Genomic DNA, 25340 nt, shown 5'->3' on the forward strand with positions numbered 1-25340 from the left:
CCCAATCCCCCATGCCAGCATTTCACTAGGACCCAGAATCCTTGATCCCTTCTCACCACACTGTAGAAAAGGATTTTCCAGGTCATGTCTCCTTTTGATAAGTAGAAAAATCTGACACCCTTCCTGGAGTTTGAGTTTATGAAAATTGATGTTTTGTCTGCTTTGCAAATAAAAATCAGGTCATAGAGAACCTGTTTCTGGAATTTTGATTGGCCCTGTCTTAGGTGGAGTTCCCTAGAAGCAGAACGTCTGATGGGAGAATTACTGAGGAGGGGTCTCTGGAGGAGCATGTTGGGAGCCTGGCTCAGACAAGGCAGGGGAAGACCCCGGCGAAGAGATGGTTTCAGGGGAAGAGAAGCCTCAGCCTGATCCCACAGGGATCACCACAGACAGTCCCCTCCTCCTGTGTCAGTCGTTGGATACATGCCGCCCCTCAGGAGGGGTGGGGGATGTCACTTTCCAGGCATCTGTGGGCAAGATGGCGGTTGGCCACAGAAGAATGCTGATATGAACTGTTAGTCATCAATGTCCACAAAAGCTGGGCATAGACAGGGCATAGGGGTGGGTGCCCAAGAGCCTCTGATAAATCTCCTGTGGAGAGGAGGACACATGTCTGTCTCCCGAGTGAGATCCTGCTCTCAAACCTGCTTCTGGGACTCTCCATTCTACTCAGCCCAATCCAGGATGCCCCAAGTATCCTTGAAAGAACCTGGATCTACAAGGTTCTTCCAAACATGACCTTTCTATCCCAGTGGGGCAGGGGGGTGGGGAGGAGTGCGGGGAGCAGAGGTGGGATTCAGGGGCAGTGCTGCAGGGAGAGCCCTGAGCCCCACATGAACCCACCTCCCTCCTTTTGCCTGCCCTCCCTCAGACTGCCTCTTCAAGGTGTGTCCCATGAACCGCTACTCAGCCCAGAAGCAGTACTGGAAGGCCAAGCAGACCAAGCAGGACAAGGAGAAGATCGCCGATGTGGTGCTGCTGCAGAAGTTACAGGTGTGTGTGTGTGTGCACACAGGTGTCCACCTGCATGTGTGTGTCATGAACCTGGGCCCCTGCTCTCAGAGAGAGCCAGTCTGATGGAGGAGACAGAGTGCCTGCCTCCAGGAACTCCCAGTCTGATGGAGCACACACAGCCTATCCTCAGGCAGCTTCCAGTCTATTGGGACAGAAGAGCCTAGAAAGGTGGCCTTGATGGGATGCACACCAAATCCTGGAGGCACCAGAGCTGGATCTGTCAGAGTTGGCTGTGGCCAGTCAGGGAAGGCTTCCTGGAGGCAGTGGGCTGGGAGCACACACAGTTTTGGGAGGGAGGTCACAGAGGAGTGGGAGTGGAGGAGAGGGAAATGGCTCAAAGCACACCTGCCAGCATTTGGGCTGGGGCAGGGGTCCCGTGTTGGGGCACCAGGAGTCTGGTGAGGGAGGGCAGTGAGGCATAGCCTTAGGTTATCTGCTAGGGATGTCAGGGGCATACGGGGTTCACAGGGCTGCTGGTGTGCCCCCCTAGAGGGAAGCGGCAGGGAGGGGGCAGGGGTGAAGGAATTGGTTCCTTGGGCTGCATGCTGTATGACTCGGGGTTGCCCCTTCACACTCTGAGCCTCATTCTTCCGTCAGCAGTGGGAGGAATGGGCTGGATGGGCTCTGGGGGTCCCCCTGAATGTGGTGCCAGGCCCTCTGTGGTTGTGTGCCCGCACGTGCAGGTGTGGTGTGGGGGGATGTCCCCCCAGGAGCAGGCTTCTGGGCCCGCCCTCCAGCTCTGCATGTGTTTGTGCAGCACGCAGCCCAGATGGAGCAGAAGCAGAATGACACGGAGAACAAGAAAGTGCACGGGGACGTGGTGAAGTACGGCAGTGTGATCCAGGTGGGACCACTGGCGTCTCCTGCTGAGGGTGCTGGGGCTGGTGTGGGGGAGGGGTGCCAGCTGACATTGTTAACGAACCAAACCTGGGTCTGCTGGCCTGCACAGTAAAGCCAATCTACTGACAAGGGGTTGTGGGGAAGGAAAGTGCAGTGTTTATTGCAGGGGGCCAAGCAAGGAGTTCAGGACAGCTAATGCTTAGAAAGCCTGACCGCCAAAATGGGTTTCAGCTAGGCATTTAGAAAAAAAAAATCTCTCTATCTATCTATCTATCTGTCTGTCTGTCTGTCTGTCTGTCTGTCTGTCTGTCTATCCCCCAACCCCCGCCCAGCAAGGCATTTTTAAAGGCATGGTGAGGGAGGGGCGTCCCAGGGTATGTGATCAGCTTGTGCACAATTCTGATTGGTTGATGGTGACGTAACAGGGTAGTGTCACGGGGGTTAATGTTATCAATCCTTAGGTGCCAGTGTGCTCATGATCATCAAGTAGGTAATTTCTTCCACTTGGTGGTGGTTTTATGGTCTGTAAAACAGCTCAGGAAAGTTGCGTCACCTACTGTTATCTGAGTACTTCAGAGAGGAGTGAAAGCAGAGGACATGGGCAGAGGGGTCTGTCCCAGGAAGACCCCATAGGGTCCTGCTCGGTTACAACTGAACCCAGGGCTCTCTGTGACTGCGTGTCTGCTTCTGTGTGTGCCTGTTGCTGCATGGCCTGAATTGCTGTGTCACAGCTGAATTGCTGTGAATTGGATGTGTTTTCAACCCGGTGGTCACTAGCACAGATTCTGGTGCCATGAGGTGGGTTCAGGTTTTAGCTGTGTGACCTGGGCAAGTTACTTCACTTCCCTGTGCCTCTGTTTCCCCATCTGTAAAATCAGGCCAGTGATAGTATTTCCCTCTTGGTTGTTGTGAGATTACATGAGCTAATTAATACATGTAAGGTGTTTAGAACAGTGCTGGCTTTTTTGTGTGTGATCTCCTGGGTATGTGATTGTGCGTCTGGCTGTGTTTGTCTCAGTCTGTGTGTCTGACACTGTACATGCATCAAGCTATGATCACAGGTCCAGTGTGCCCTGCCAGGGCCCCTCTCTGATGGGCTGGCCTCCTGGGGCCTGGTGACCTCACCCCCACCTGTCCCCCAGCTCCTGCACATGAAGAGCAACAAGTACCTGACGGTGAATAAGCGGCTGCCGGCCCTGCTGGAGAAGAATGCCATGCGGGTGACGCTGGATGCCACAGGGAACGAGGGCTCCTGGCTCTTCATCCAGCCCTTCTGGAAGCTGCGGAGCAATGGGGACAACGTGAGGGCAGGGCTGGGCAGGAGGGGCCTGCTGGAAGGAAGGCACAGGCCACAGCTCCAGGGGGGCTTCAAAGGGCCTTTGATGTGGGTTGGGGGACTGCGTGAGCTCATGCTTGTTTCTCAGGGGGCCCGGCCCTCCCTGCCTTTCCCCACAGGTGGTTGTGGGGGACAAGGTGATCCTGAATCCCGTCAACGCTGGGCAGCCTCTGCATGCCAGCAATTATGAGCTCAGTGACAACGCTGGCTGCAAGGAGGTGAGCGGGGTGTTGGGTTGCTGAGGCAGGCTGGCCCTGGGGCCCTCTCTCAGAGTGCTTGCACTTGCCCCTGGACAAACATCTCCCCGAGTAACAGAAGACAAAGAAACGATAAGGGACTAAAAATCACTGGATGCGTGCGCAGTTGGGGCAATCATGAACAATAAGATACAAAAGAGCCAAAAACCAGCTGCCACTTATGAGGTGCCGGGAGCAAAAGCAGGATACTGCGCATGATTGCTGCACACAGCACCACCGAGGGGGTGGGCTGACCACCTACACCACCCCTGACCCAACCAACTGGCCCACCCCTACTCCCGCTCCATTTAAGGAACCAGCCCGCCCTCCTCAGAGAGTGAGCAGGGGCATCTGTTACTTGTTTTCGCTCCCTCGTGCTTCACGAGGCCTCTCATCGATTCCTCTTGATTAAAGAGTCCAAGGACCCTAGTTAGTAACTCGGCTAGCTCTGCAGCAGACAGGCGTCCACAAACCCGCTCTCCTCCTCCCTGGGGTCTCCCTCTCCAGTCCTGCCTGCTTCTGGAGGGCCAGGCCTCAATGCCCCCTCTACTGTCTCCTAGCATCTGCCTCCATTCTCTACCCCACAGACTGGCAGCCCCAGGGCAGCTGGGCTGGGGTCTGGGGCCCATGTTATGAAAAGGTATCCTGTCCTTGTGCATTGATTGGGGCTGGCCTGGCCTCCCCTTACCCTATCTCTGGGCCTTCACTCCCCAGCTGCAGGGGTCTGCCTGGCATCAGGGGTCTCTCTGCCCTTCCTCAGGTCAACTCTGTGAACTGCAACACCAGCTGGAAGATCAACTTGTTTATGCAGTTCCGAGACCACCTGGAGGAGGTGCTGAAAGGGGTAAGGACTGGGAGCCCCCACCCCTGCTGTCCCACCCCACCCCCACAGGTTCCCCTGGCTGCCTTCCCCACCTGCCCTGTACCCAGCTCTGCTCCCCATTTGGCATTTCCCTCTGCACCCCTTTCTCTGGCTCTGTACCCCTTCTGGCCTCCCTCCACCCCTACAGGGCCCCAACCAGACCATCCCTTCTCTTGTCTTTGGCCTCAAGACCCGTCTCTCCAGCCTGTCTGAGTCCTGGCTATTCTCATCTTGCTCTCTTGTTAAGGGGGTGTCAGCAGGCTAGGGGGGGTCCCTATCCCCCACCTCGGGGGTGGGTCCAGACCCTTTGAGCTTCCTGTCCCTTCCCGCATGTCTGCTCCGCGGTTCCAGGCCACGCCCCCTACCCTTTGCCCTGTGCCCTCTTGGGCAAGGACGTGAGGCTGCTGAGGCTGCTTCCAGACCTGCTGGTGTGGGCTCTCGGACCTAAGGGGTTGGCAGGAGGGGAGGGGACAAGCCTGTGGGGTGACAGCTGTGCTGGGAAATACCGTAGTAAAGACTTTGGAGGGACTGGAGCAGAGGGTACAAGGATGGCTGGAGAACGCTGGAGAAACCTTGAAAACCAGAGGTCGGGGGAGAGAGGAGGGTTCAGAGGTTCCTTCAGTGGGGCTGCAGGGTTCAGAACCAGCCTACTGGGGTGCAAGTGGTATGTGGAAGGGCAGATCTGGTGGGGGGCAGAAAGGGTGGGGCTCCTCAGCTAGAGGAATCACAGATACACTTGGCTGTGATACTTGTTAAAGGGACAGGCGACGGGCCTGAGAGCAGCTGCCCTAAGGGGGTCACCCCGTGTGCACTGACCTCCCCTGCTCAGAAGCCTGCAGTGGCTCCTTTGCTCTCCTCCCCCAGCCAGGCTGCTCTAGCTGACATTCCTGCCCTCCCTTCTCCCTTCCCTAGGCTATTTTCCTGTCTACTCATACTCTGTGCAAATGCCTTTCCCTCCCTCCCTCCCTCCCTTAAGCCTGCCCATCAACCACACATCAATCAAAGCCCAGCTCCTGTGCCACCTTCTCCCAGAAGCCTTCCCTGATTACACATTTCAGCCCTAAGTCTGTGCAGCACTTCAAAAATGAAGCATCATTGGTCCCAACCCTATGGAGTGGTTTTGGTGAATCTGTCACAGCTCCAAGGTTCGATTCCAGGCAACTTGCATAGAAGGCTTGAGCTTAAGTCCACCCTTCTGTTTTTTTTTTTTTTTTTTTTTACTCTCACCCGGCACTGCCTGGACAGATAAATCAGTAGGTTCTGCCATAAGTAACTGACCCAATCTGTGTATATTCATTCACTTTCTTGCTCATACATTCACTCTACAGATGTTGACTGAATACTTCATGTCCAGTGCAGTGTAGGGAAGACAGATAATGCCATAGCGGTAATAACAGGAGTGACAGACACGCACTGAGAGCCTGCTGGGTAGGAGACAGCTTGCCGTGGGAGGAGCTGGGGTGGGGAGATGCACGTGTGGGCTCTGGAGCACGGATTCTCGTCCCATTTGCTACTAGCTATGTGACCCACGGCAGGACACTTTAAGTTTCTCTCTGCCTGGGTTTCTCCACCTGTAAAATGGGGATAACTGTATATGCACCCAGAGGGTTGGTGTGAGGATTAGGTGAGAAAGTCCATGTAAAGTGCTTGCACAGAGGCTGGCACATGGTGAGTGTGCCGTGTTACTTCATTATACAAATTGTAATCCTTAGTTTCTGCAAGGAGTTCCTGGTGTTCCCATTTTATAGAAGAGGAAACTAAGGCTGAGATGTTAAGGGACTTCTCCAAAGTCACACAGCTTTTCAGAGCAGAGCCAGGATCCAAAGTTGGTCTCAATGTCCAAAGCTATGCACAGGCCACAGCCTCTGCTCCAGCTGTTCCAGTCCAGCAGAAAGCAAAACAGATGGGTCTGACCTACTGATATTCAGGCAGAAAAGGCCCCAGGAGAGGGGCAACCATGGGCCTGGGGAGACCTCTCTTGCCTTTGTGGAGGAGGTAACTTAAGGTTGGCCTTTAGTGGTCAGGTGGGGTTTCTAGACTTACAGGTTGGGGAGGGAGCTGATGAAGACAGGTTCAGATATGGGAAGGCTGGGGAGGGCTCTGGGTGAGAGTGTGTCCGGCCCCAGCTCTTTGAGGTCTGGGCTGTGGCTCTGGGCCGAGAGCCTGGCTGAGGGGCTGGGCCCTGGCCGTCCTCTGATGGGACTCATTGTGCACCCCAGCCTCGGCTGCTGGCTCTGGAAGCCTGCGCCTGCATCTGTGGCAGGTGGGGTTGGCTCCCTGGAGGTTCTTTGTCCACCCTGAGCCCTTGCGCCGCCACCTGCAGGGAGACGTGGTGCGGCTGTTCCACGCGGAGCAGGAGAAGTTCCTGACGTGTGACGAGTACAAGGGCAAGCTGCAGGTGTTTCTGCGCACCACGCTGCGCCAGTCTGCCACCTCAGCCACCAGCTCCAACGCCCTCTGGGAGGTGGAGGTCAGAACCCTGCTTCTGGCACCTGGGACCCAGCCCTGGGCTCCCCCCTCACTCCATCTGTCTCTCCTCTGAGCCCCTTCACAGCCAGGGGGCCAGGGAATGTCTCAGACCCACCCACCCAGAGCCCTCCAGGCCTCCAGTCCCCCTCCCCTCTGTGCCTCTCCCTCCCGCCTCACCCCTGCACCTCCCAGGTGGTCCACCATGACCCCTGCCGTGGAGGAGCTGGCCACTGGAACGGCCTGTACCGCTTCAAGCATCTGGCCACGGGCAACTACCTGGCTGCTGAGGTGAGTAGGGAGGCAGAGGGTGTCCTGGGCACGAGCACAAGTGCCTGGTGCATGTCTGCAGAGAGACATGTGTGGACCCTGGTTTATCTGCTCTCATGCATATACTTGGCAAATATTATCAAATACATGCATGACAGTAAGTTTCAGGAATGTTACGGTGACCCTACTGTGTGCCAGGAGCTATTCTGGGCCCTGGGCATACAGCAGTGAGCAGAATTCCCAGCCCTTGTGGAACTTACATTCTGCATCCACGTCTGTCTGTAACACACAGGCTTGTGTGAATTGGGGCACTTATGTATGTGTGCCCCCATCTATGGGTCTATGGAGAGAGGCCATGGAGGGCAGGGCCTGGGGCTCTGGTTGGCTCCTTCAGTAGTGACATGAGTTTGGGGGCTGAGATGGGCACCCTTGGAAGGATGAGGGAGGCTGCCTGCCCCAAGCAGGGTCATATGTGGACACTGTTTTGGGGTGTGGGTCATGTGGGTATAGCTTGGTGCCCAGTAGCCCCTATCTTGTATCTCTGTCCAGGAGAACCCCAGCTACAAGGGTGATGCCTCTGATCCCAAGGCAGCAGGAACGGTGAGGACCAAAGGATGGTTCCAGGGCTGGGGGAAGAGTGAACATGCACAGCTCTGGGGCGGGCTGGGGTAGGGGGGCCTGTGAAACCCTGGGAGGTGGGCTGGAGGGCGAAGGCCTCTCAGATGGGATCCTGGGATTCAGGGAGCCTGAGAGGAGGGAGGGGCTCCTACATGAGTTGGGGTCCTCACCCAGGGTGCCCAGGGCCGTGCAGGTCGTCGGAACGCTGGGGAGAAGATTAAGTACCGCCTGGTGGCTGTGCCCCATGGCAACGACATCGCTTCCCTCTTTGAGCTGGACCCCACCACGCTGCAGAAAACTGACTCCTTCGTGCCAAGGTGGGTAGGCGCCACGTGCCTGGGGGCTGGGTGGGGGTGCCCAGGCTCGCCCGTCCTGTCCCTGGACTCCCCGTGCCTCTCACTCCAATGCCCTCCTGAGGTCCTCTGGCCTCAGGACCTGCATGACCTGCCCCTATGGGGATCCAGCTCTGAGGCCTGTAGTCAGATGAGTGCTTGCCGTGTGCCCTGCCCTGGGTCCTGCACACAGGATGCCGCCTTGTGCTAGCTCATCTCTGGATGCCTTCTCTCCAGTGTTTTGTACTGCCAGTTGGCCTGGGGCTCAGGCACAGGTTGTGGAGTTTGTCCGGGGTACACTGGGTGCAGGGGCTGGACTCCCTCACCTTCAAGACCCCCCTAACCCTGAGATTCTTTTTTAAAACAATTATTTTTTTTAAACTGAAATAGCTCAATTCTATTTTTTTGGGGGGGGGAATAATTAGGTTTACTTATTTTTAATGGAGGCCCTGGGGATTGAACCCAGGACCTTATGCATGCCAAGCATGTACTTTGTCAATGAGCTATACCCTCTTCCCCGCTGAGATTCTAAAACATAGCATCAAGAAACTTCCTGAGTGTCAGTCAGGCTTTAGTCTAGACAAGCTGTCTGACCTCAGGCAGCTGACTCAGTCACTTGGCTCCAACTTCCTCACCTGTAAAGTGGGAATATCAAGTTACCCATCAGCAGGGCTGATGGAATTAATTGAGTCATTGTAGGCCCACAATCCCATATCTGAGACTCTTGGGGCCAGATGTATTTGGAGATTCAGATTGTTTTTCATTTCTGAAAGGTAATTATATTTTATAATGAAAGACATGAGTGTTTCTGCTGTGAAATGCACGCGTGTTGACACTAAATGGGATAAATAGTTTAAGTTGCCTCATTTGTCCAAATGAATTTTGGTCCCAAGCTTGCCAACCAGCCTGGGCTTTTGGAGCACTTTGGTTTGGGGCGAGCAGGTGAGGCATGTGGGCCTGGGCAAGCGCGGCAGTTGGCACAGGGCCTGGGAGCCATGTTGCTGGTCTCTCTAATCTGGCTCGGGCTCCTCACCTGGAGGGACCAGTGCCCCGTCCCGCAGCTGCTGGGTGTGTAGTGTGGAGTTAGGTGGAAGACGGGAAGCCGCTGGGGGCAAGTGGGCAGACCACTGGGGCACGTTCCACTGGGCTCTGCCCCCCTCCTGCCTGCAGGAACTCGTACGTCCGGCTACGGCACCTCTGCACCAACACGTGGATCCAGAGCACCAATGTGCCCATCGACGTTGACGAGGAGCGGCCCATCCGGCTCATGGTGCGGGGCTGGGGGGCCGGGCTGCGGGCTGGGCTTGGGCTTAAGCTGGTCTCTGAGTGCCCTGCTGACCTCTTTCCCTGCAGCTGGGCACCTGCCCCACCAAGGAGGACAAGGAGGCCTTTGCCATCGTGTCAGTTCCTGTGTCCGAGATCCGAGACCTGGACTTTGCCAATGATGCCAGCTCCATGCTGGCCAGCGCCGTGGAGAAACTCAATGAGGGCTTCATCAGCCAGAATGACCGCAGGTGGGCTGCAGGGGCAGGGTTCCAGAGAGGCCTTGACCTGCTGGGTTTGTGTTTCACAGAAAAGGGGTCACAGAGCAGACACTGGGCAGGGGAGACAGAGCTGGTGACTGGTCCCTGTCGGGCTCTGGCTGACCTTGGGCCCCAGCCTCACTGCTCACATACTCCAAGAACTCACCCTGTGACCGAGCCATCTTTACCCCTATTTTACTGATGATGGGACTGAAGCTCAGAGAGGTTAAGAGACTTAACCAAGGTCACACAGCTAGTAAATGACAGTCAGGAGGGACATGCAGAGCCCTTCACACTAAACACCCTGCCGGTGCCCTGTGTTCCTTACCAGATAGGAATTTCCTAGATTCTTTCTCTAGGGGGCACTTTGGAATCCAGGGTGGGTGGGTTGTGGCGGTGTGTTTTGAGAGCAATTCTGGGTGAATCTGGGGAGAGCAATCAAAGGCAAGTGATGGGCTCTGTGCGGTGATGGCGGGGCCGGCCCATGGGAAAGGGCTGGTTGCTCGAGGGGAGCACATGTAGGGGGCTAGTTCCGGGGTATTCCTGGGGTTGGCACCGCACACCCGTGATCCCTGGTGTCCCTTCGTGAAGGTTTGTCATCCAGCTGCTGGAGGACCTGGTGTTCTTCGTCAGCGACGTCCCCAACAATGGGCAGAATGTGTTGGACATCATGGTCACCAAGCCCAACCGGGAACGGCAGAAGCTGATGAGGGAGCAGAACATCCTCAAACAGGTGCCTACCCTATGCACATGCGTGGGGGGTGGGCAGGCCTCAGGGAAGGGCCGGTGACCAGGGAACAGGTCACCTTTTTAATCTGTTTGCCTTTTCCCATCTCCGGCTGAGCTGCAGTCTCCTTGACATTTCTCATTGCTCCTCCTTTTTTTTTTTTTCTAAAAAAAAGATATTTATTCACCTCTTACCATGTGCCAGGCCTTGCCCTAAGTGCCCTACAGGAATTGACACATTCGATCCTCCCAACCTGGGGAGGTCCTATTATCCCCATTTTACCATAAGGAAACGGGCACACACTGGTTGGAGTAACTTGACAAGAGTCCACAGCTCAGAAGCAGCAGGGCCAGTATGTGCACTCAGATGTCAGGTCCAGAACTTGTGCTTTCAAAAAAATTTTTTCTAAATTTTTAGTATGAAAAATTTTGAATATGGAGAAAATATTGGAAGAATACTACAACAAGAGCTGCCTGCATTCACTTGTTAACGTTGTGCCAGTTTGGCTTTGTGTAACTACATCTCCACATCCATCCTTCCATCCATGCATTTCAAAAGAGGGTGCACCTCACCCCTAAATTTTTTCAGCCCACCTCTCCTAAGAATAAAAGAACTGTTTTATAGAGCACAGAACCATTATCACACCTAAGGAAGTTAGCAGCAATACCCAGTCCATATCAAGTTTCTCTATTTTTCCTAAAATGTCTTTAACAGGTTTTTTTACTTTTTTTTTTTTTTTAATGGCAGTACTAGGGATTGAACCCAGTACCTGGTACATGCTAAGCATGCACTTTACTGATGAGCTATACCATCCCCTCCTAACATGTCTTTTAAAGGTCTTTTTTTTTTTTTTGGAGCCAGGATCCAGCTAAGATTTTCTCATTCCATTTGATTCTGGCTCTTTGGTGTCTGTTCTAGAACAAGTTTTCACCCACACCTAGTTCCCACATTACACCTTTTTTTTGGACAAAGCAGGCCTGTGTCTCACATTGTAAGCTCTGGCCACACCGGCCTGGCCTGTCTTTTCTCTGAGCTTCAGACCCCTGAGCTGTGTGACCCTCGGCTCTTCCCCCAGAGGCTGAGCCAGGCCCAGGATCAACTAGAATTCACATGGGGGAGGAATGGGCAGGCTGAGGCCAGTGTCAGGATTCTGGACAAGAGAGGGAAGTGAGGGCTAGAACTGGAGCTGATTGGGGCGGGGGTCGGGGGGGAGGACTGGGGTTATGGTCCAATGTAGTATCACCCCGGGGTTAATGGGGGGTGGCCTTGGGGCAGGGTCAGTTTGGGGCTTAGGATTCCTGGGATAACTCCTCACTCTCCCTGGTCCCCTAGATCTTTGGCATTCTGAAGGCCCCATTCCGAGACAAGGGTGGGGAGGGCCCTCTGGTGCGGCTGGAGGAGCTGTCAGACCAGAAGAACGCCCCGTACCAGCACATGTTCCGCCTGTGCTACCGTGTGCTGCGCCACTCCCAGGAGGACTACCGCAAGAACCAGGTGGGCCGCCGCTGCCCTGGCCTGGTGCCCCCCTCACCTGCTGGCCGGCTCCCTTCCTCCCTCCCTCCCTCATGCTTTCATTCACTCAGCAGATACTTACTGAGGCTCACACACTGTGTGGCAGGCGCTGTTTTAGGCCCTGAGGATATGGTAGGGAACCACACAGTAGAGTCGTCCTCCCAGAGCACAGCCTGACTCCGCTGAGAGGGGTCTCATGCTGGGTTTCATGCTCTGTGTTGCTGTCTTGAAATTTTTCATGTTTTGAACAAGAGTCCTGCTATTTCAATTTTACTGGGGCCCCTGAGGCCCCTTGCTCAAGGAGGTTTCCCTCTGGTGGGAGACAGATGGTAAGCTAGGTAACTATTACATAAACCTACTCCTCTGCCCAGGGCTGGCTTCCTCTCCAGGACCCCTTACCTTCCTCAGGTTGGGGTCCCCTGCCGGTGTCTGGTCCCAGTCTGGAGTCCAGGGGCAGTGTTCTGGAGCAGAGCTAGGCTCCCCATGACCCCCAGCCCACCTGTCCCCCAGGAGCACATCGCCAAGCAGTTTGGGATGATGCAGTCCCAGATCGGCTATGACATCCTGGCTGAAGACACCATCACTGCCCTGCTGCACAACAACCGCAAGCTCCTGGAGAAGCACATCACCAAGACGGAGGTGGAGACCTTCGTCAGCCTGGTGCGGAAGAATCGGGAACCCAGGTGGGCCCGCCCCTCCCCCGCCACACCCACTCCCTCCCCGCTCCCACTGCTGCCCAGGGGAGAAAGTCCCCATGCTGGCTGTTAAATACTGAAATCCTTCTGCACTTGTTGGTAAACTGCCACCTCTCTGAGGCCCTGCCAACCCCAAGCCCCTCCCTAGGTCCTGTCCCAAATTTGGAGGGTTGACTCCTGGTACAGTAGGAGGTGCCCAGACTCTTCTCTGGCAGCAAAGTCAGTGCCTGCATTGAACCAGTTAAATATTTGAAATATCACTCCTGTCCTTGTGCCTCCTTTACTCCGACCCCCTGGACTCCCATGTAGCCAACCCCGCTGCGTGTGGTGATGCCCGTAGATTGTCCATCCCTGGGCATCTGGGAGTCCATACCCCCATCTTTAAGCTTTAGGGAGGGAGCAGGAGCAGTAAACTCCAGGTTTCAGGGAGCCGATGCTGCCAGCTGCAGGAGCAGGAGGGGGGGCTTTGCCACCCCTGGGGGCTGTCTCTGAGCTCCTCCTCCACCTGCTGTCACCACCCCAGGTTCCTGGACTACCTCTCCGACCTGTGTGTGTCCAACCACATCGCCATCCCTGTCACCCAGGAGCTCATCTGCAAGTGTGTCCTGGACCCCAAGAACAGCGACATCCTCATTCAGACCGAGTGAGCCATCTGCACAGTCTCCCACCCACAGCTCAGCATCCCACACAGGGCTCCACCCTGCCCAACTCCCCAGCCACCTTATAGCTGGGACCCTGTCTGGGTTCAGGCTGGAGCTGGCAACCCTGCTTTCAGCAGACATGTACCCAGTGCCTACTGTGTGCCTGGCACTGTGTGGGGAAGGGGGATGAGCCCAGGCCCCTGCCTTCCAGAAGCTCATGGTCTGTTTGAGGTCCCTTGCTGGTCCCTAGCAGGGGAGACAGCCTGGGAGCCTGACTGGCACCCGCCCAGCTCCAGGAGGGGAGGTCTGTGTGGCTGGGCGCGCTTATGCTCCCGAAGGGTTCTGGGCCTGGGGTCCTGCCCCAGACCCCGCTCCCAGTGATAGGGGTGCCATCGGTCTGCAGGCTTCGGCCCGTGAAGGAGATGGCGCAGTCCCACGAGTACCTGAGCATTGAGTACTCAGAGGAGGAAGTGTGGCTGACTTGGACTGACCGGAACAACGAACACCACGAGAAGAGCGTGAGGCAGCTGGCCCAGGAGGCGCGGGCTGGCAATGCCCATGATGAGAATGTTCTCAGCTACTACAGGTGCCCTTCAGGGCCTGTGGCCTCCTCGGGGTCCTCAGCCAGGCACTGCCCAGAGACGAGCTCTGGCATTTTCGAGGGGGTTCCTGCTTCCACTCACCAGCCAGGCAGCCTCCACCAGGGAGGCCAAGTGAAGGGCGACTGTGAGGCCCAAGGAGCACTGGGTGGCCCAAGGCCAGGCTCGTACAGTGACCAGGCCTGAGAGGGACCCACACTTGTCTCCATACATATATATTTAAAAAATAAGAATATGAGAACACTCATCAGATGCTCGCTCTCTCTCAGGCACTGGTCAAAACACTTTACCTGATCACTCATTTCAGCTTCAGGACAGCCCTGTGAAGTAAGGACTATCAGTCATTACCCTCATTGTAAGGTTGGGGAGACAGGCAGAGAGGTGAAGGAACTTGTCCAAGGTTACATGGCTATAAGTCTGGAGCCACAGTCCAAACCCAGGCCGCTGGCCCTGGAGCCCATGGTAGGTAATGCAAGAACTCTGAGGGGGACACAGAGGGCATGACCCCATGCAGAACAAAGCTTCCTGCAGCTCTCATTTCTGTAGCTCTACCATCAAGGTTCCTGCACCTTTTCCCAGGCGCTCACCCTCCCCTCTTCTCTCTCCCAGTCTTACCCTCAATCCCCTACCCCAGGAGGGTTCCTCTCACCGAACTCTTCTCCCCTCTTCCCCTCCCAACCATCCTTCTTGCCATGAAGACCTGTTCTGACTGAGTCATAAAGCACCCTCCTCAGCAAGATGGGGGAGAGCTGCCATCACTCATAATTCCAGATTGGGTTTCCGTTCACTTGTCTTATTCAGAATCGCATCCTTTGTTTTGTGTTCAGTGGCTGGTGCACAGTTTAACCTAAGTCCCTTGCCACATCCTCGAGCCTGTGCTGGCAGCCCTCGTGAGCCCACCTACCATGTTCTCACCCTCCTCCCTGCCCCGCAGGTACCAGCTGAAGCTCTTTGCCCGCATGTGCCTGGACCGGCAGTACCTGGCCATTGATGAGATCTCCCAGCAGCTGGGCGTAGACCTGATCTTCCTGTGCATGGCCGACGAGATGTTGCCCTTTGACCTGCGCGCCTCCTTCTGCCACCTGATGTTGCACGTGCACGTGGACCGCGACCCCCAGGAGCTGGTCACACCCGTCAAGTTCGCCCGCCTCTGGACTGAGATCCCCACGGCCATCACCATCAAGGAGTGAGATGGGAGGAGGGTGAGCAGGGCAAGGCGGGAGGGAGGGAGAATCTCAGGGACCCTCACCCCCAACTGCCTTCATCTCCAGCTATGATTCCAACCTCAACGCCTCCCGAGACGACAAGAAGAACAAGTTTGCCAGCACCATGGAGTTCGTGGAGGACTACCTCAACAACGTGGTCAGCGAGGCCGTGCCCTTTGCCAACGAGGAAAAGAACAAGCTCACCTTCGAGGTGGGCTGGGGCTCAGTGAGGCGCTGGCTCGCTCTCTTCTCAGGCCTGCGTCACTTGCTTCCCTCAGTGTCACCCGCCAGTGCAGGGAGACCCCGTAGACCACTGGGAGTCTCCAAGATGGAGACTCCTCTCATTGACGCTTGGGTGAGGGCTGCCTCCCCTTTGTCCACTCAGCCTGTCAGCCCAGGGCTGGATCGCAGGCCCTTGGCAGGAGCCACCCCCTACTTCCTGCATTTCTGCCCTATCCTCCTCACAGTAGCCTCCTCTGCAGACCTGTCTTCTTCAGTAACCCACTGGGGCCAGGCTACTCCTGACTGGGATCCTTGGTTCCATGTCCACACAGCCCGGACATCCTAAAGCCTTTCCCAAGGAATTTATTCCTCTTTACACCCGCTTTGCCTGGTTTCCTTGGCTGGCCTGACCCCACAAAGACACGCCCTCCACAAACCCCACCCACCACGCTTTGGCCCTGCTCACACTCACTTCGGCCCCGCCCCCTTTCTGCAGGTGGTCAGCCTGGCGCACAATCTCATCTACTTTGGCTTCTACAGCTTCAGCGAGCTGCTGCGGCTCACACGCACACTGCTGGGCATCATCGACTGCGTGCAAGCCCCACCAGCCATGCTGCAGGCCTACGAGGACTCAGGCGGTGAGGCTTTGCTCCGCCCCGGCCATCCACCATCCACCACCCACTGTAGCGATCCTCAGTCTTATCTTAGCACCGGAAGTCCTCTCTGATCAACCTTCCCATGCTGCCTGCCTCCTGGTTCTGCTGCAGCAGGGGCGTCTTGGACCCCAGTCCCCTCCAGCCTTGGCTGGACCAGAGTGGTCCCCTGCTCAGGTGGTCTGGGCAAGTTGCCTTCCAGCACAGCCTGGTCCAGAGGGAGATAATGAGGCTCTGCTTGGGAAGCTCCCAGCCAGATCTGGAGACACACCCTGCTGTCAAAGAACAACCATCTGAGAGGAAACACAGCCCTGCTGTGTCAGTGTGAGGAGAAAGGGGCAGTCTGAGGGATGAGTCACAGCCCTGCCCTCTTGGACACCCGCTGGCAGCATAAACTCATCTAGACAAAAGTGCATAAAGACTGACCCCTGGTTTTTAGTGCTCTGCACACAGTGTCCCCTTGGCCCCTATGCTCTGTAGCAGCTCTCGTGACTTGCACAGGAGCATCCTCACTGATCTTCCTGCACAGTTCACCTTTGCCCTGGCCCTCCCTTTTTTCCCAGATTTGGCTTAAGGCACACCTCCCCCAGGAGGCCTTCCTGGGTTAGCCTTGCCCCTTCCTTGCCCCTTTGCTATGCAGCTGATGGAGATAGCCTGGGTGCTGCTGCTGTGCACCCTCTGTGACCCCCTTCTCCCCACTCTGTAGGCAAGAACGTGCGGCGGTCCATCCAGGGCATGGGGCACATGATGTCCACCATGGTGCTGAGCCGCAAGCAGTCTGTCTTTGGTGCCCCCAGCCTGTCTGCTGGCGCAGGTGCCCCTGAGTCACTGGACAGAAGCAAGTTCGAGGAGAATGAAGACATTGTGGTGATGGAGACCAAACTGAAGATTCTGGAAATTTTGCAGGTGGCCGGGCCAGCAGCATGGTGGGCGGTTCTGGGAACAGAGCGGGAGGGTGGAGGCTGGTTCAGGAAAGTTAAGCAGGGTGAACCTCACTCAGGTCACAGTATCTGGTATGGAGAGGCCCCACAATGAGCTCTGTCTGGCCCACTGATTTTCAAAGTGTGGTCTTCAGCCTCACCTGGGAACTTAGAAATGGAGGTTCTTTGGCCCTTCCTGAGACTTGAGGATCAGAAACACTGGAGGTGGGGCCCATAGTCTGTGCTGTGACAAGCCCTTCCAGTGATTCTGTTGTGTGCTAAAGTCTAGCTCCATCCCCACATTGTACAGATGAGGAAAGGGAAGTGGGGGAGGGGACTCGCCCATGGTCATACAGATTTTGAAGCAGAGCTAGAGATTTGAGAGCCCATCTCTTAGTGGGGTGGACACAGTCATCCCTCTTGGGGTTAAGACTCCCCTGCAACATTTGGGGAAGGGGCTGTTAGTGTCCAGAGGAGGAATAAGGACCCTGACTTCTGCTGTCCTGCCACCAGGGGACAGGAAAGGTAATACAGTGACCTCCATGGGCAGCCAGTCTGGGCAGGGCCTGGTCAAGGGAGTCGGAAGAGGGGGCTTCTGACTCATTCTGGGGCTTTCTAGATCTGAGTCCTGGGTGTGGCCAGAGGCTCTGTACCCCATTCGGGGAGAGGATAGAGGCCATTCGGTGGTGCCTGCAAACCCTGTGTCCTCACCCCCTACCTCATGGAGGCCTCTCCTGCTCCCCAACAGTCCTTGGTTCCCTCCTGTCCCCTGGGAGCCCCAGCGTCTGTTTGGCAGTGCAGGATAGGAGAAAAGAGTTGGCCTTTGGACCTGGGGAGCTTCCTTCCCTTTCCTGTTAGTGTCCAGCCTGGGAAAGCAGGACTGAGTGGGCTGGGAGAGGGTGTCTGTCTCATTCTAAGAGGAAGTGCCATCCCCATGGCTGGGGCAGGAGCTGGGTGGAGGGCACTTGGGACCCCCCTAGGGAGAGTCTTGATGTGTTTGGTTGTGATGTCCCACAGCATCCCTGAACATCTGTGCTGAGTTCCCTGAGGGCCAGAGCTCGTTTAGGGTAGCCCCTCACCCCTCCTGGAGGACTGGCCTCCTGATTTCAGACCGGCCCTCACCCCATCCTCTCCCTCTTCTCCAGTTCATCCTCAATGTCCGCCTGGATTACCGCATCTCCTACCTATTGTCTGTCTTCAAGAAGGAGTTTGTGGAGGTGTTTCCCATGCAGGACAGCGGGGCCGATGGCACAGCCCCTGCCTTCGACTCCACCAGTGAGCCCCCACCCCTGCCTTCACCTTGTCTTCAGGCTGAGGCTGTGTGACTCGCCCAGGGGTCCACAGCAGTGAGCTGCCGCCTGGGGTCACCCCGGCCAGCTCACCAGCCCTGTCCATTTCCCAATCCGCAAGGACCTTTCCTCTACATTATTTAATTTAATTGCCCCAGTGAGGGGGGAAGGGTGGGGGTCAACCCCTCCATTTCCTAAATGGGGAAACAGCAGGCCCATAGAGGGGCAGGGACTTGACTGAGATCACAGCCAGAGGCTAAGCCAGACCAGCACCCTCAGCTCAGAACTCTGCTCGCCCCTGCAGGGCAGTGGGGCTGTTCTGGTCCCTGTCCTGGTTGGTTCCACCTCTGCCCCTGGAAAAGGCAGGCAGCGGGGCTGCCACCTGGCCAGCATGGGGAAGGGAGTGGCTTGGGCTTCTCCTTGCTTCCTCTCCCCTGTGCTCCCATCTTTCCTGCACATGGAGCTGCCATCTGCCCCTCTCTTGCTCCCCACAGCTGCCAACATGAACCTGGATCGCATCGGGGAGCAGGCAGAGGCCATGTTTGGAGTAGGGTGAGGACAAGGTTGAGGGTGGGGGGTTATGGATGGGGTTGGGTGAGTGATGCAGGCTTGTAGACCCCCTGTAAGGTTGGTCTGGATTTCCTGAGGCTGGGGGCTGGTCCCTCCCTCTTTGGTCATTGCCCCTGGAGACCCTTACCAGGCTCTGGGGTGGGGGGTCCCCTGGCTTTGTGCTCTGATCCTCCTTTGCCTGCCTGGTCCCCAGTAATATAGGGGCTACTTGGGCCCCAGTGTGATCTTGGTCATCCCCCTGCCTCCACTCAGGGCGATCGTGCCTCTGTTTGAGTGTCAGGACTTGGGCAGGGTAGCTGGAGGGAGAGGAATGTCCCTGTGTCTTACAACAGGGAGGGCAGCCTGCTCTACAGGGGCCTAGAATTGAGGGGGAATCACCTCAGGAGTTGGGGGCTCTTACCTATTTCTGTGCCATGCCCTTGGTGTCTGGTGAAGCCTTTGGACCTCTCCTGGGAATGGTGTTTTTAAATTTATAAAATAATGAACACACAATTAGAAAGGAAACTAATGGCACTGAGATGCAGTTATCAAAATATTGAAGAAAACAAATTTGAAGTGACAGTTATATATGTGCCTCTTTATTAATACATTAAATAACAGGCTGTGCCTGGGGTGTAATTAGTACCATTACTTCAAAGTCGTGATGAATATAAACGATATTTTGCAATTTCTGTAACAACTCTGAGGTGATGTGCAAACATCTGTGATTTTTATCGGTGACAAAGTCACAGGTACTACTAATTTTTTCTCACTGAAGGAAATGCTACATCCTGGCGAGAGGTGGGTAAAAATACAGTTTTTTTCTCCACCTCCATTCATGACCCCAGCTTCTATCTGTGAATCCCTTGGGGGTGTCTGCGGGTCCCCTGTGAAGATTTCTTGCTTTGGTTTCTTAATCAAGGGGGGTCCTGCGGGACCTCAGTGGACATGGGGATCGTTTGGGGTGCTCAGGGCAGTGGCTGTTTACAAACTGATGAGGAAATGTCAGTATTTTGTTTTTAATGGAGGTGCTGAGGATTGAACCCAGGCCCTTGTGCGTGCTAGGCACACGCTCTACCACTGAGCTATACCCTCCCCCAAAGTCAGTGCTTTTACACAGTGTTATGCTGAGTGCTATCACTGCTAAGTGGGTGGCAGGGAGCCTGCTGGCCCCCTGGGGTAGAAAGGAGGTGCCAACTGTGCCCGCTCCCTGCTGCAGGAAGACGAGCAGCATGCTGGAGGTGGACGACGAGGGTGGCCGCATGTTCCTGCGCGTGCTCATCCACCTCACCATGCACGACTACGCGCCGCTGGTCTCGGGGGCCCTGCAGCTGCTCTTCAAGCACTTCAGCCAGCGCCAGGAGGCCATGCACACCTTCAAGCAGGTGCTGCCCCCGCCGGAGCACCTGGCCCTCAGGGAGCAGGGAGGAGGCTTGAGGGGCTTCCTGGGGACCAGAGGGCCACCTGACCTGGGCATTGAGCAGGCGGGATACCTTGGCCACACTCTGGGCACTGAGGATAAACCAGGATGGAGCAGTTCACAGCACAGGGGCAGCTTGAAATGCATGTCTGGGGTTTTTGGCCTGGCTGAGCTCCTTAAAGGTGGGAGCCGCGTCTTGGCCACCTTTCTCTCCTCTCAGCCTGGCTCAAGTTCTGTTATTTCTTATGATGCAGACAGTACTCTACAGTTTGCAAACTCTGTTGCATGCACCTTTGCTGTGTGCTTCAAATCATGCCTGGCATGTAGTCACCAAAGGGACTGGTTTTGTTATTGTGATGTCATGCGGCTGCAGTCTTGACAGCTCCCTCTGAGATGGGACTGGTGTTTAACGAGGGCTCGCTGTGTGCCAGGTACTGAGTGTTAGACTTGCATCCATGGAATTCTTGAAGCAGCCCTGACAACGTGGTTTATACTCTCATTCCCATCTTACAGTTGGGAGAAATTGAGGCCCAGCGAGCTTTCCTCCCTTACCCACTGACCCAGAGCGGGTAAGGTGGAGACAGTCAGGATTCAGTGATGCCAGGTTGCTTTGCCCTGCCCTGTTTGGGTTTTGGGTAAACAAGTGACAGGCCACAGTAGCATGTGACACAAATCAGTGAGTAACTGAAGCAGGTGACAAGGCAGCTCATGGTTGTGGATGCAGGGAAATCTGTGGCCATCAGGGAAGGCTTTCTGGAGGCAGTGGACTTAGAGAAGAGCCATAAACACTGAGTAGGATTGGCTGGATGGAGTGGAGATGCTAGGAGCAGAGAGAGCCCTGGACTTGTGAAGGTGCAGGGAGTCTCTACAAAGCAGTGGACCTGGAGGTGCCTGTCCCACCAGGCAAGCCCGTCCTTGACCTTCAGGTGCAGCTGCTGATCTCAGCCCAGGACGTGGAGAACTACAAGGTGATCAAGTCAGAGCTGGACCGGCTGCGGACCATGGTGGAGAAGTCGGAGCTGTGGGTGGACAAGAAGGGCAGCGGCAAGGGCGAGGAGGTGGAGGCAGGTGCCGCCAAGGACAAGAAGGAGGTGAGTGGGGCGTGGGAGCTATGGCGGGGCTCCCTGTGAGGCTGGGCCTGGCTGATCCCCTCCTCTGTGCCCCCAGCGGCCCACTGATGAGGAGGGCTTTCTGCACCCGCCGGGGGAGAAGAGCAGTGAGAACTACCAGATCGTCAAGGGGGTGAGTGGACAGGGTCCCCGGGTGGGGTCTGCAGGCCTGTCTGCCCTGGAGGCCCCGGCCCGACCTCTTCCGCCTTATACTCTGCTGGCCGCTGGCCCGTAAGATAACTTCCAGCTTTCCCTAAGTGTTTGGAACAACTCTGCCAAGGTCCAGATGGAATTATTTTAAAGCTGAAAGAATTTAATGAAACTCTATTTCACAGTCATATTCTATTTACTTTTATGGGTGGAATCAGGCTTTTAGGGCTTCCCTGCCTTGTGGCAGTGATCCAACCCAGCAGCCACGCCTTCTTCCCTCTCTGTCCCCGGTGTGAGCTGGGATTCAGCTCTGGTTGGCAGGGGACTCGAACCCGCTGGTGGGGTGGGCTGGGCAGTGGGAGAAGCTTGAGGAAGTGGGAAGGGGCTCTCGGCTCACCCTCCCCTCCCCTCCCCTCCCCCAGATCCTGGAGCGGCTGAACAAGATGTGCGGTGTCGGGGAGCAGATGAGAAAGAAACAGCAGCGGCTGCTCAAGAACATGGATGCCCACAAGGTCATGCTGGACCTGCTGCAGATCCCCTATGACAAGGTGACCCCTGACTTCTGACCTCTGACTCCCCTGGGCACTTCACCCCAAATCCTGACCCAACCTAACCCCTAAAGCTGACCTGACCCAGCCTTGCCCTGACCTTTCATCTTGGCCGGCCCCAGATACCTTGACCCCTGAATCCAGTCTTAGTATCATCTTGCTCTTTGACCTTCTCTCCCTCACCCTGATCCACTTTGACCTTGAATTGACTCCAGCCTCACCCTGATTCTTGACCCTGACCCCAGCTTCTGTTTCCCTCTCGGGTCTTATCCTCATAATCTCGGCTTCATTTAAACCTTTGACCTTCACCCTCCTTATCTGACTCATGTTGACCCTAATCTGACCCTAGCTTCTCTTTAACCCATGATATCAACTCTGTCCTCATCTTGACTCTTGACTTTGATTTTTCACCCTAGCCTCTCCCTGACCTCTTACTCTGACTGTCCTCAAGCCCACCCTGGTCCCTCACCTTGACCGACCTTGGTCTTGCTAAGTCCCAAGCCTCCCCTCACTCTTTATCCTGACCCCTTAGCCTTGCTTCCCCACTCCAGCCTCATCTCAACCCCTGACCCTTAGTCCTTTACACATTTCCATATCCTGACCCACCTTGGACCTGGCCGCCTTGTGGTCCCAATCCTGAGCCGTGACCCCCCCCCCACCCTCACCCCCATCTGAGCTCTGGCCCCAGACCTGGCCTCACCTTCCTCAGGTGGCCAGCCCAGCACCCTCTCCCCTCCTCTCCACTTCCAGGGCGATGCCAAGATGATGGAGATTCTGCGCTACACACACCAGTTCCTGCAGAAGTTCTGCGCGGGGAACCCCGGCAACCAGGCCCTGCTGCACAAGCACCTGCATCTCTTCCTCACGCCGGGGGTGAGGGTGTGGGGCTGGGGCACCTGAGTGGGGTGGGTAGGGTGGGGCCCGGACCCCCTGTTTGATAGACACCCTACCCACCCGCAGCTGCTGGAGGCGGAGACCATGCAGCACATCTTCCTGAACAACTATCAGCTCTGTTCCGAGATCGGTGAGCCCGTGTTGCAGCACTTCGTGCACCTGCTGGCCACCCACGGGCGCCACGTGCAGTACCTGGACTTCCTGCACACCGTCATCAAGGCCGAGGGCAAGTACGTCAAGAAGTGCCAGGACATGATTATGACTGAGGTGAGGGTGGGGCTGAGGGGCGCACAGGGAACTCGGGCGGCGGGGGGCCCAGACTTTGAGAAGTCAGACCATGGGTCAGAAAAGGGACCCTGAGGTGCTGGGCTGTGGAGGGGACACAGGGGAGGACTGAGGTCACAGAGGCAGGTGTAGTAGAACTCAGGCGGCCTAACAGAACTCATGTGGGGCCCAGGGGGAGAACTTAGGTGCCTGGTAGAACTCAGATAAGGAGCCTGAAAGATCTCGAATACTCATTCCTTCATTTATCATTTACTGTCATTTATTTACAAATCATGAAGCACCTGCTGTGTGCTAAGGCCCATGCATCCCCGGGAGAAGTCAATCGAGTGCAAGCTCTGAGGGTAGGGGCACAGGGTACGGGACAGGGACCACGTTCCTTGTGCTCATTGCTAGGGCCCCAGGGTCCAGCACACAGTAGGTACTCATTAAACACGTGTTGCCTGAAGGCAAAAAATGAGGGGCTGAGTCTGAATCTGAACAGATGTGGTCTCTGTCCCGGAGTGTCTTACAGGATGAGGGGTGGGCAGGGAGAGAAAGGAGCCAGCGCTAAGGTGAGATGAGGGAATGTAATTAATGAGAAGCCGTGTTGGAAGGGCTGTGCAGTGCTAATTATTACTTGCTGTTATATTTCTGTGAATAACATAATCGCTGACATGAGAGAGATACTGTGTGCTCCTCGAGGGTTTACATTACAGCTGTGGGAGCACAGGGGAGGGAAAGCCAGGAGGGGTTGGGATTACAATGGGCTTCCTGGAGGAGGCGCCTCTGAGACCAGCCCAAGTGGGGATCTTTCCTTAGGAGAGGAGGGGACTTCCTGGGTGCTGGGCTGTGTCCCTGGTGGCAGAGGGCCTGAGACATTAGCCTAGGGCCCCAAGGGCCAGGGAACCCCAAAGACTCAGGAGAGGGTTTTCCTGAGTGTTGGGTGAGGGCTGGGGTCAGGGTACCAGCCTCTCCCTGGGGAGGGCAGATGGGTGGAGCTGGACTAAGGGGGGTCTGATGCGTGCCCCACCTCCCACCACCAGCTGACCAACGCAGGTGACGACGTGGTCGTGTTCTACAATGACAAGGCCTCACTGACTAACCTGCTGGACATGATGAAGGCCGCCCGGGATGGTGTGGAGGACCACAGCCCCCTCATGTACCACATCTCCCTGGTGGACCTGCTGGCCGCCTGTGCGGAGGGCAAGAATGTCTACACTGAGATCAAGTGCACGTCCCTACTGCCCCTGGAGGATGTGGTATCTGTGGTGACACATGAAGACTGCATCACTGAGGTGGGGCCTGTGTGGGGACCCTGGGGACTGGGGAAGGTGGCTGGAGGGTGGGGGAAGCTGCAGGGGTGAGGGGATGGTCAAGCGGGCCGAGGCAGCCACTCAGCCCTGCACAGTGGGGCAGGAGGAGGGAGGTGAGGAAAGCGGGGGAGGTGGACAGGGATTGGGAGGCGAGGGAGATGGTGGGGACATGGGTATTGGAGCAGGGGGAAGGCCAGGAGGAATCGGTGAAGGGCAGAGAAGGGGAGAGCCTGGGTGGGCACCCTGCTTGTGCCCTTGACCTCCCGGCCCCACCTGCCCAGGTGAAAATGGCCTACGTGAACTTTGTGAACCACTGCTATGTGGACACGGAGGTGGAGATGAAGGAGATCTACACCAGTAACCACATCTGGACACTCTTTGAGAACTTCACCCTGGACATGGCTCGGGTCTGTCCCCAGGGGGCTGTGGACCTGCAGGCAGACTGGTGGGGTAGGGGGTGGTGGCCTTCCCGTGGGTGGAAGTGGAGGGCCCCCAGGTGTTGGACGCCCCCAGGCATCTGTCTCTCCTACCCCAGGTCTGTAGTAAGCGTGAGAAGCGCCTGGCTGACCCCACCCTGGAGAAGTACGTGCTGACCGTCGTGCTGGATACCATCAGTGCCTTCTTCAGCTCCCCGTTCTCTGAGAATAGCACCTCCCTGCAGGTGAGCTCCTGCTGCTAGTAGCTTTTGTGCAAGGAGAAGTAGGGAGGGAAATCAGAATATATATACACACATATATTCCTATTTGCTTTTAGTGCATAGAGGTATAGCAGAAAGATATACACGTGTATTAGTTATCGATACTGAGTAACAAATTACCCCCAAATCTAGTAGTTTAAAACAAACATTTATCCTCTCACAGTTTCTGTAGGTCAGTAAGTACAGTGGGAACCATGCCATAGATCAGGGCTTCCTAAATTCATTTGCTATAATGGGTCCCGGGGTGGCAGGGACACTTGGCAGCTCCTACACATCAATGATAAGATGTGATGCTTACCGCAGTGGACAGCAGAGCGCAAGCAGTTATCAGGATAATCTGATGCACAGAATCTTTGATGTCGGCTACTTGGTCATGGTGTCCCTTGAACTGACGTAGGTAGACAGCCTTAAGTCTGCTCGTCTGTAGAAGCAGAAG

General features: G+C 56.0%; 1 protein-coding gene across 2 annotated transcripts in view; it reads left to right on the top strand.

The window, feature by feature from the left end:
- The window catches only part of ITPR3 (inositol 1,4,5-trisphosphate receptor type 3), a 64469-nt gene that overhangs the window by 23440 nt on the left and 15689 nt on the right, over window positions 1-25340 (top strand). For both annotated transcript variants that reach the window (XM_074348504.1, XM_074348503.1), the window contains exons 3-33: window positions 872-993; window positions 1772-1858; window positions 2997-3155; window positions 3310-3408; window positions 4187-4270; window positions 6612-6758; window positions 6950-7045; window positions 7574-7624; window positions 7817-7959; window positions 9145-9244; window positions 9328-9488; window positions 10089-10230; window positions 11557-11718; window positions 12247-12419; window positions 12955-13074; window positions 13476-13658; window positions 14606-14857; window positions 14943-15087; window positions 15595-15736; window positions 16458-16657; window positions 17817-17946; window positions 18455-18512; window positions 19729-19894; window positions 20856-21020; window positions 21097-21171; window positions 21611-21736; window positions 22487-22609; window positions 22697-22897; window positions 23938-24189; window positions 24489-24614; window positions 24743-24868. In XM_074348504.1, coding sequence (XP_074204605.1) covers window positions 872-993; window positions 1772-1858; window positions 2997-3155; window positions 3310-3408; window positions 4187-4270; window positions 6612-6758; window positions 6950-7045; window positions 7574-7624; window positions 7817-7959; window positions 9145-9244; window positions 9328-9488; window positions 10089-10230; window positions 11557-11718; window positions 12247-12419; window positions 12955-13074; window positions 13476-13658; window positions 14606-14857; window positions 14943-15087; window positions 15595-15736; window positions 16458-16657; window positions 17817-17946; window positions 18455-18512; window positions 19729-19894; window positions 20856-21020; window positions 21097-21171; window positions 21611-21736; window positions 22487-22609; window positions 22697-22897; window positions 23938-24189; window positions 24489-24614; window positions 24743-24868 — 4316 coding nt within the window. The remainder of the gene's footprint in view (window positions 1-871; window positions 994-1771; window positions 1859-2996; window positions 3156-3309; window positions 3409-4186; window positions 4271-6611; window positions 6759-6949; window positions 7046-7573; window positions 7625-7816; window positions 7960-9144; window positions 9245-9327; window positions 9489-10088; window positions 10231-11556; window positions 11719-12246; window positions 12420-12954; window positions 13075-13475; window positions 13659-14605; window positions 14858-14942; window positions 15088-15594; window positions 15737-16457; window positions 16658-17816; window positions 17947-18454; window positions 18513-19728; window positions 19895-20855; window positions 21021-21096; window positions 21172-21610; window positions 21737-22486; window positions 22610-22696; window positions 22898-23937; window positions 24190-24488; window positions 24615-24742; window positions 24869-25340) is intronic.

The sequence above is a fragment of the Camelus bactrianus genome, chromosome 20, assembly GCF_048773025.1.
Source record: "Camelus bactrianus isolate YW-2024 breed Bactrian camel chromosome 20, ASM4877302v1, whole genome shotgun sequence".
Lineage (NCBI taxonomy): Eukaryota > Metazoa > Chordata > Mammalia > Artiodactyla > Camelidae > Camelus > Camelus bactrianus.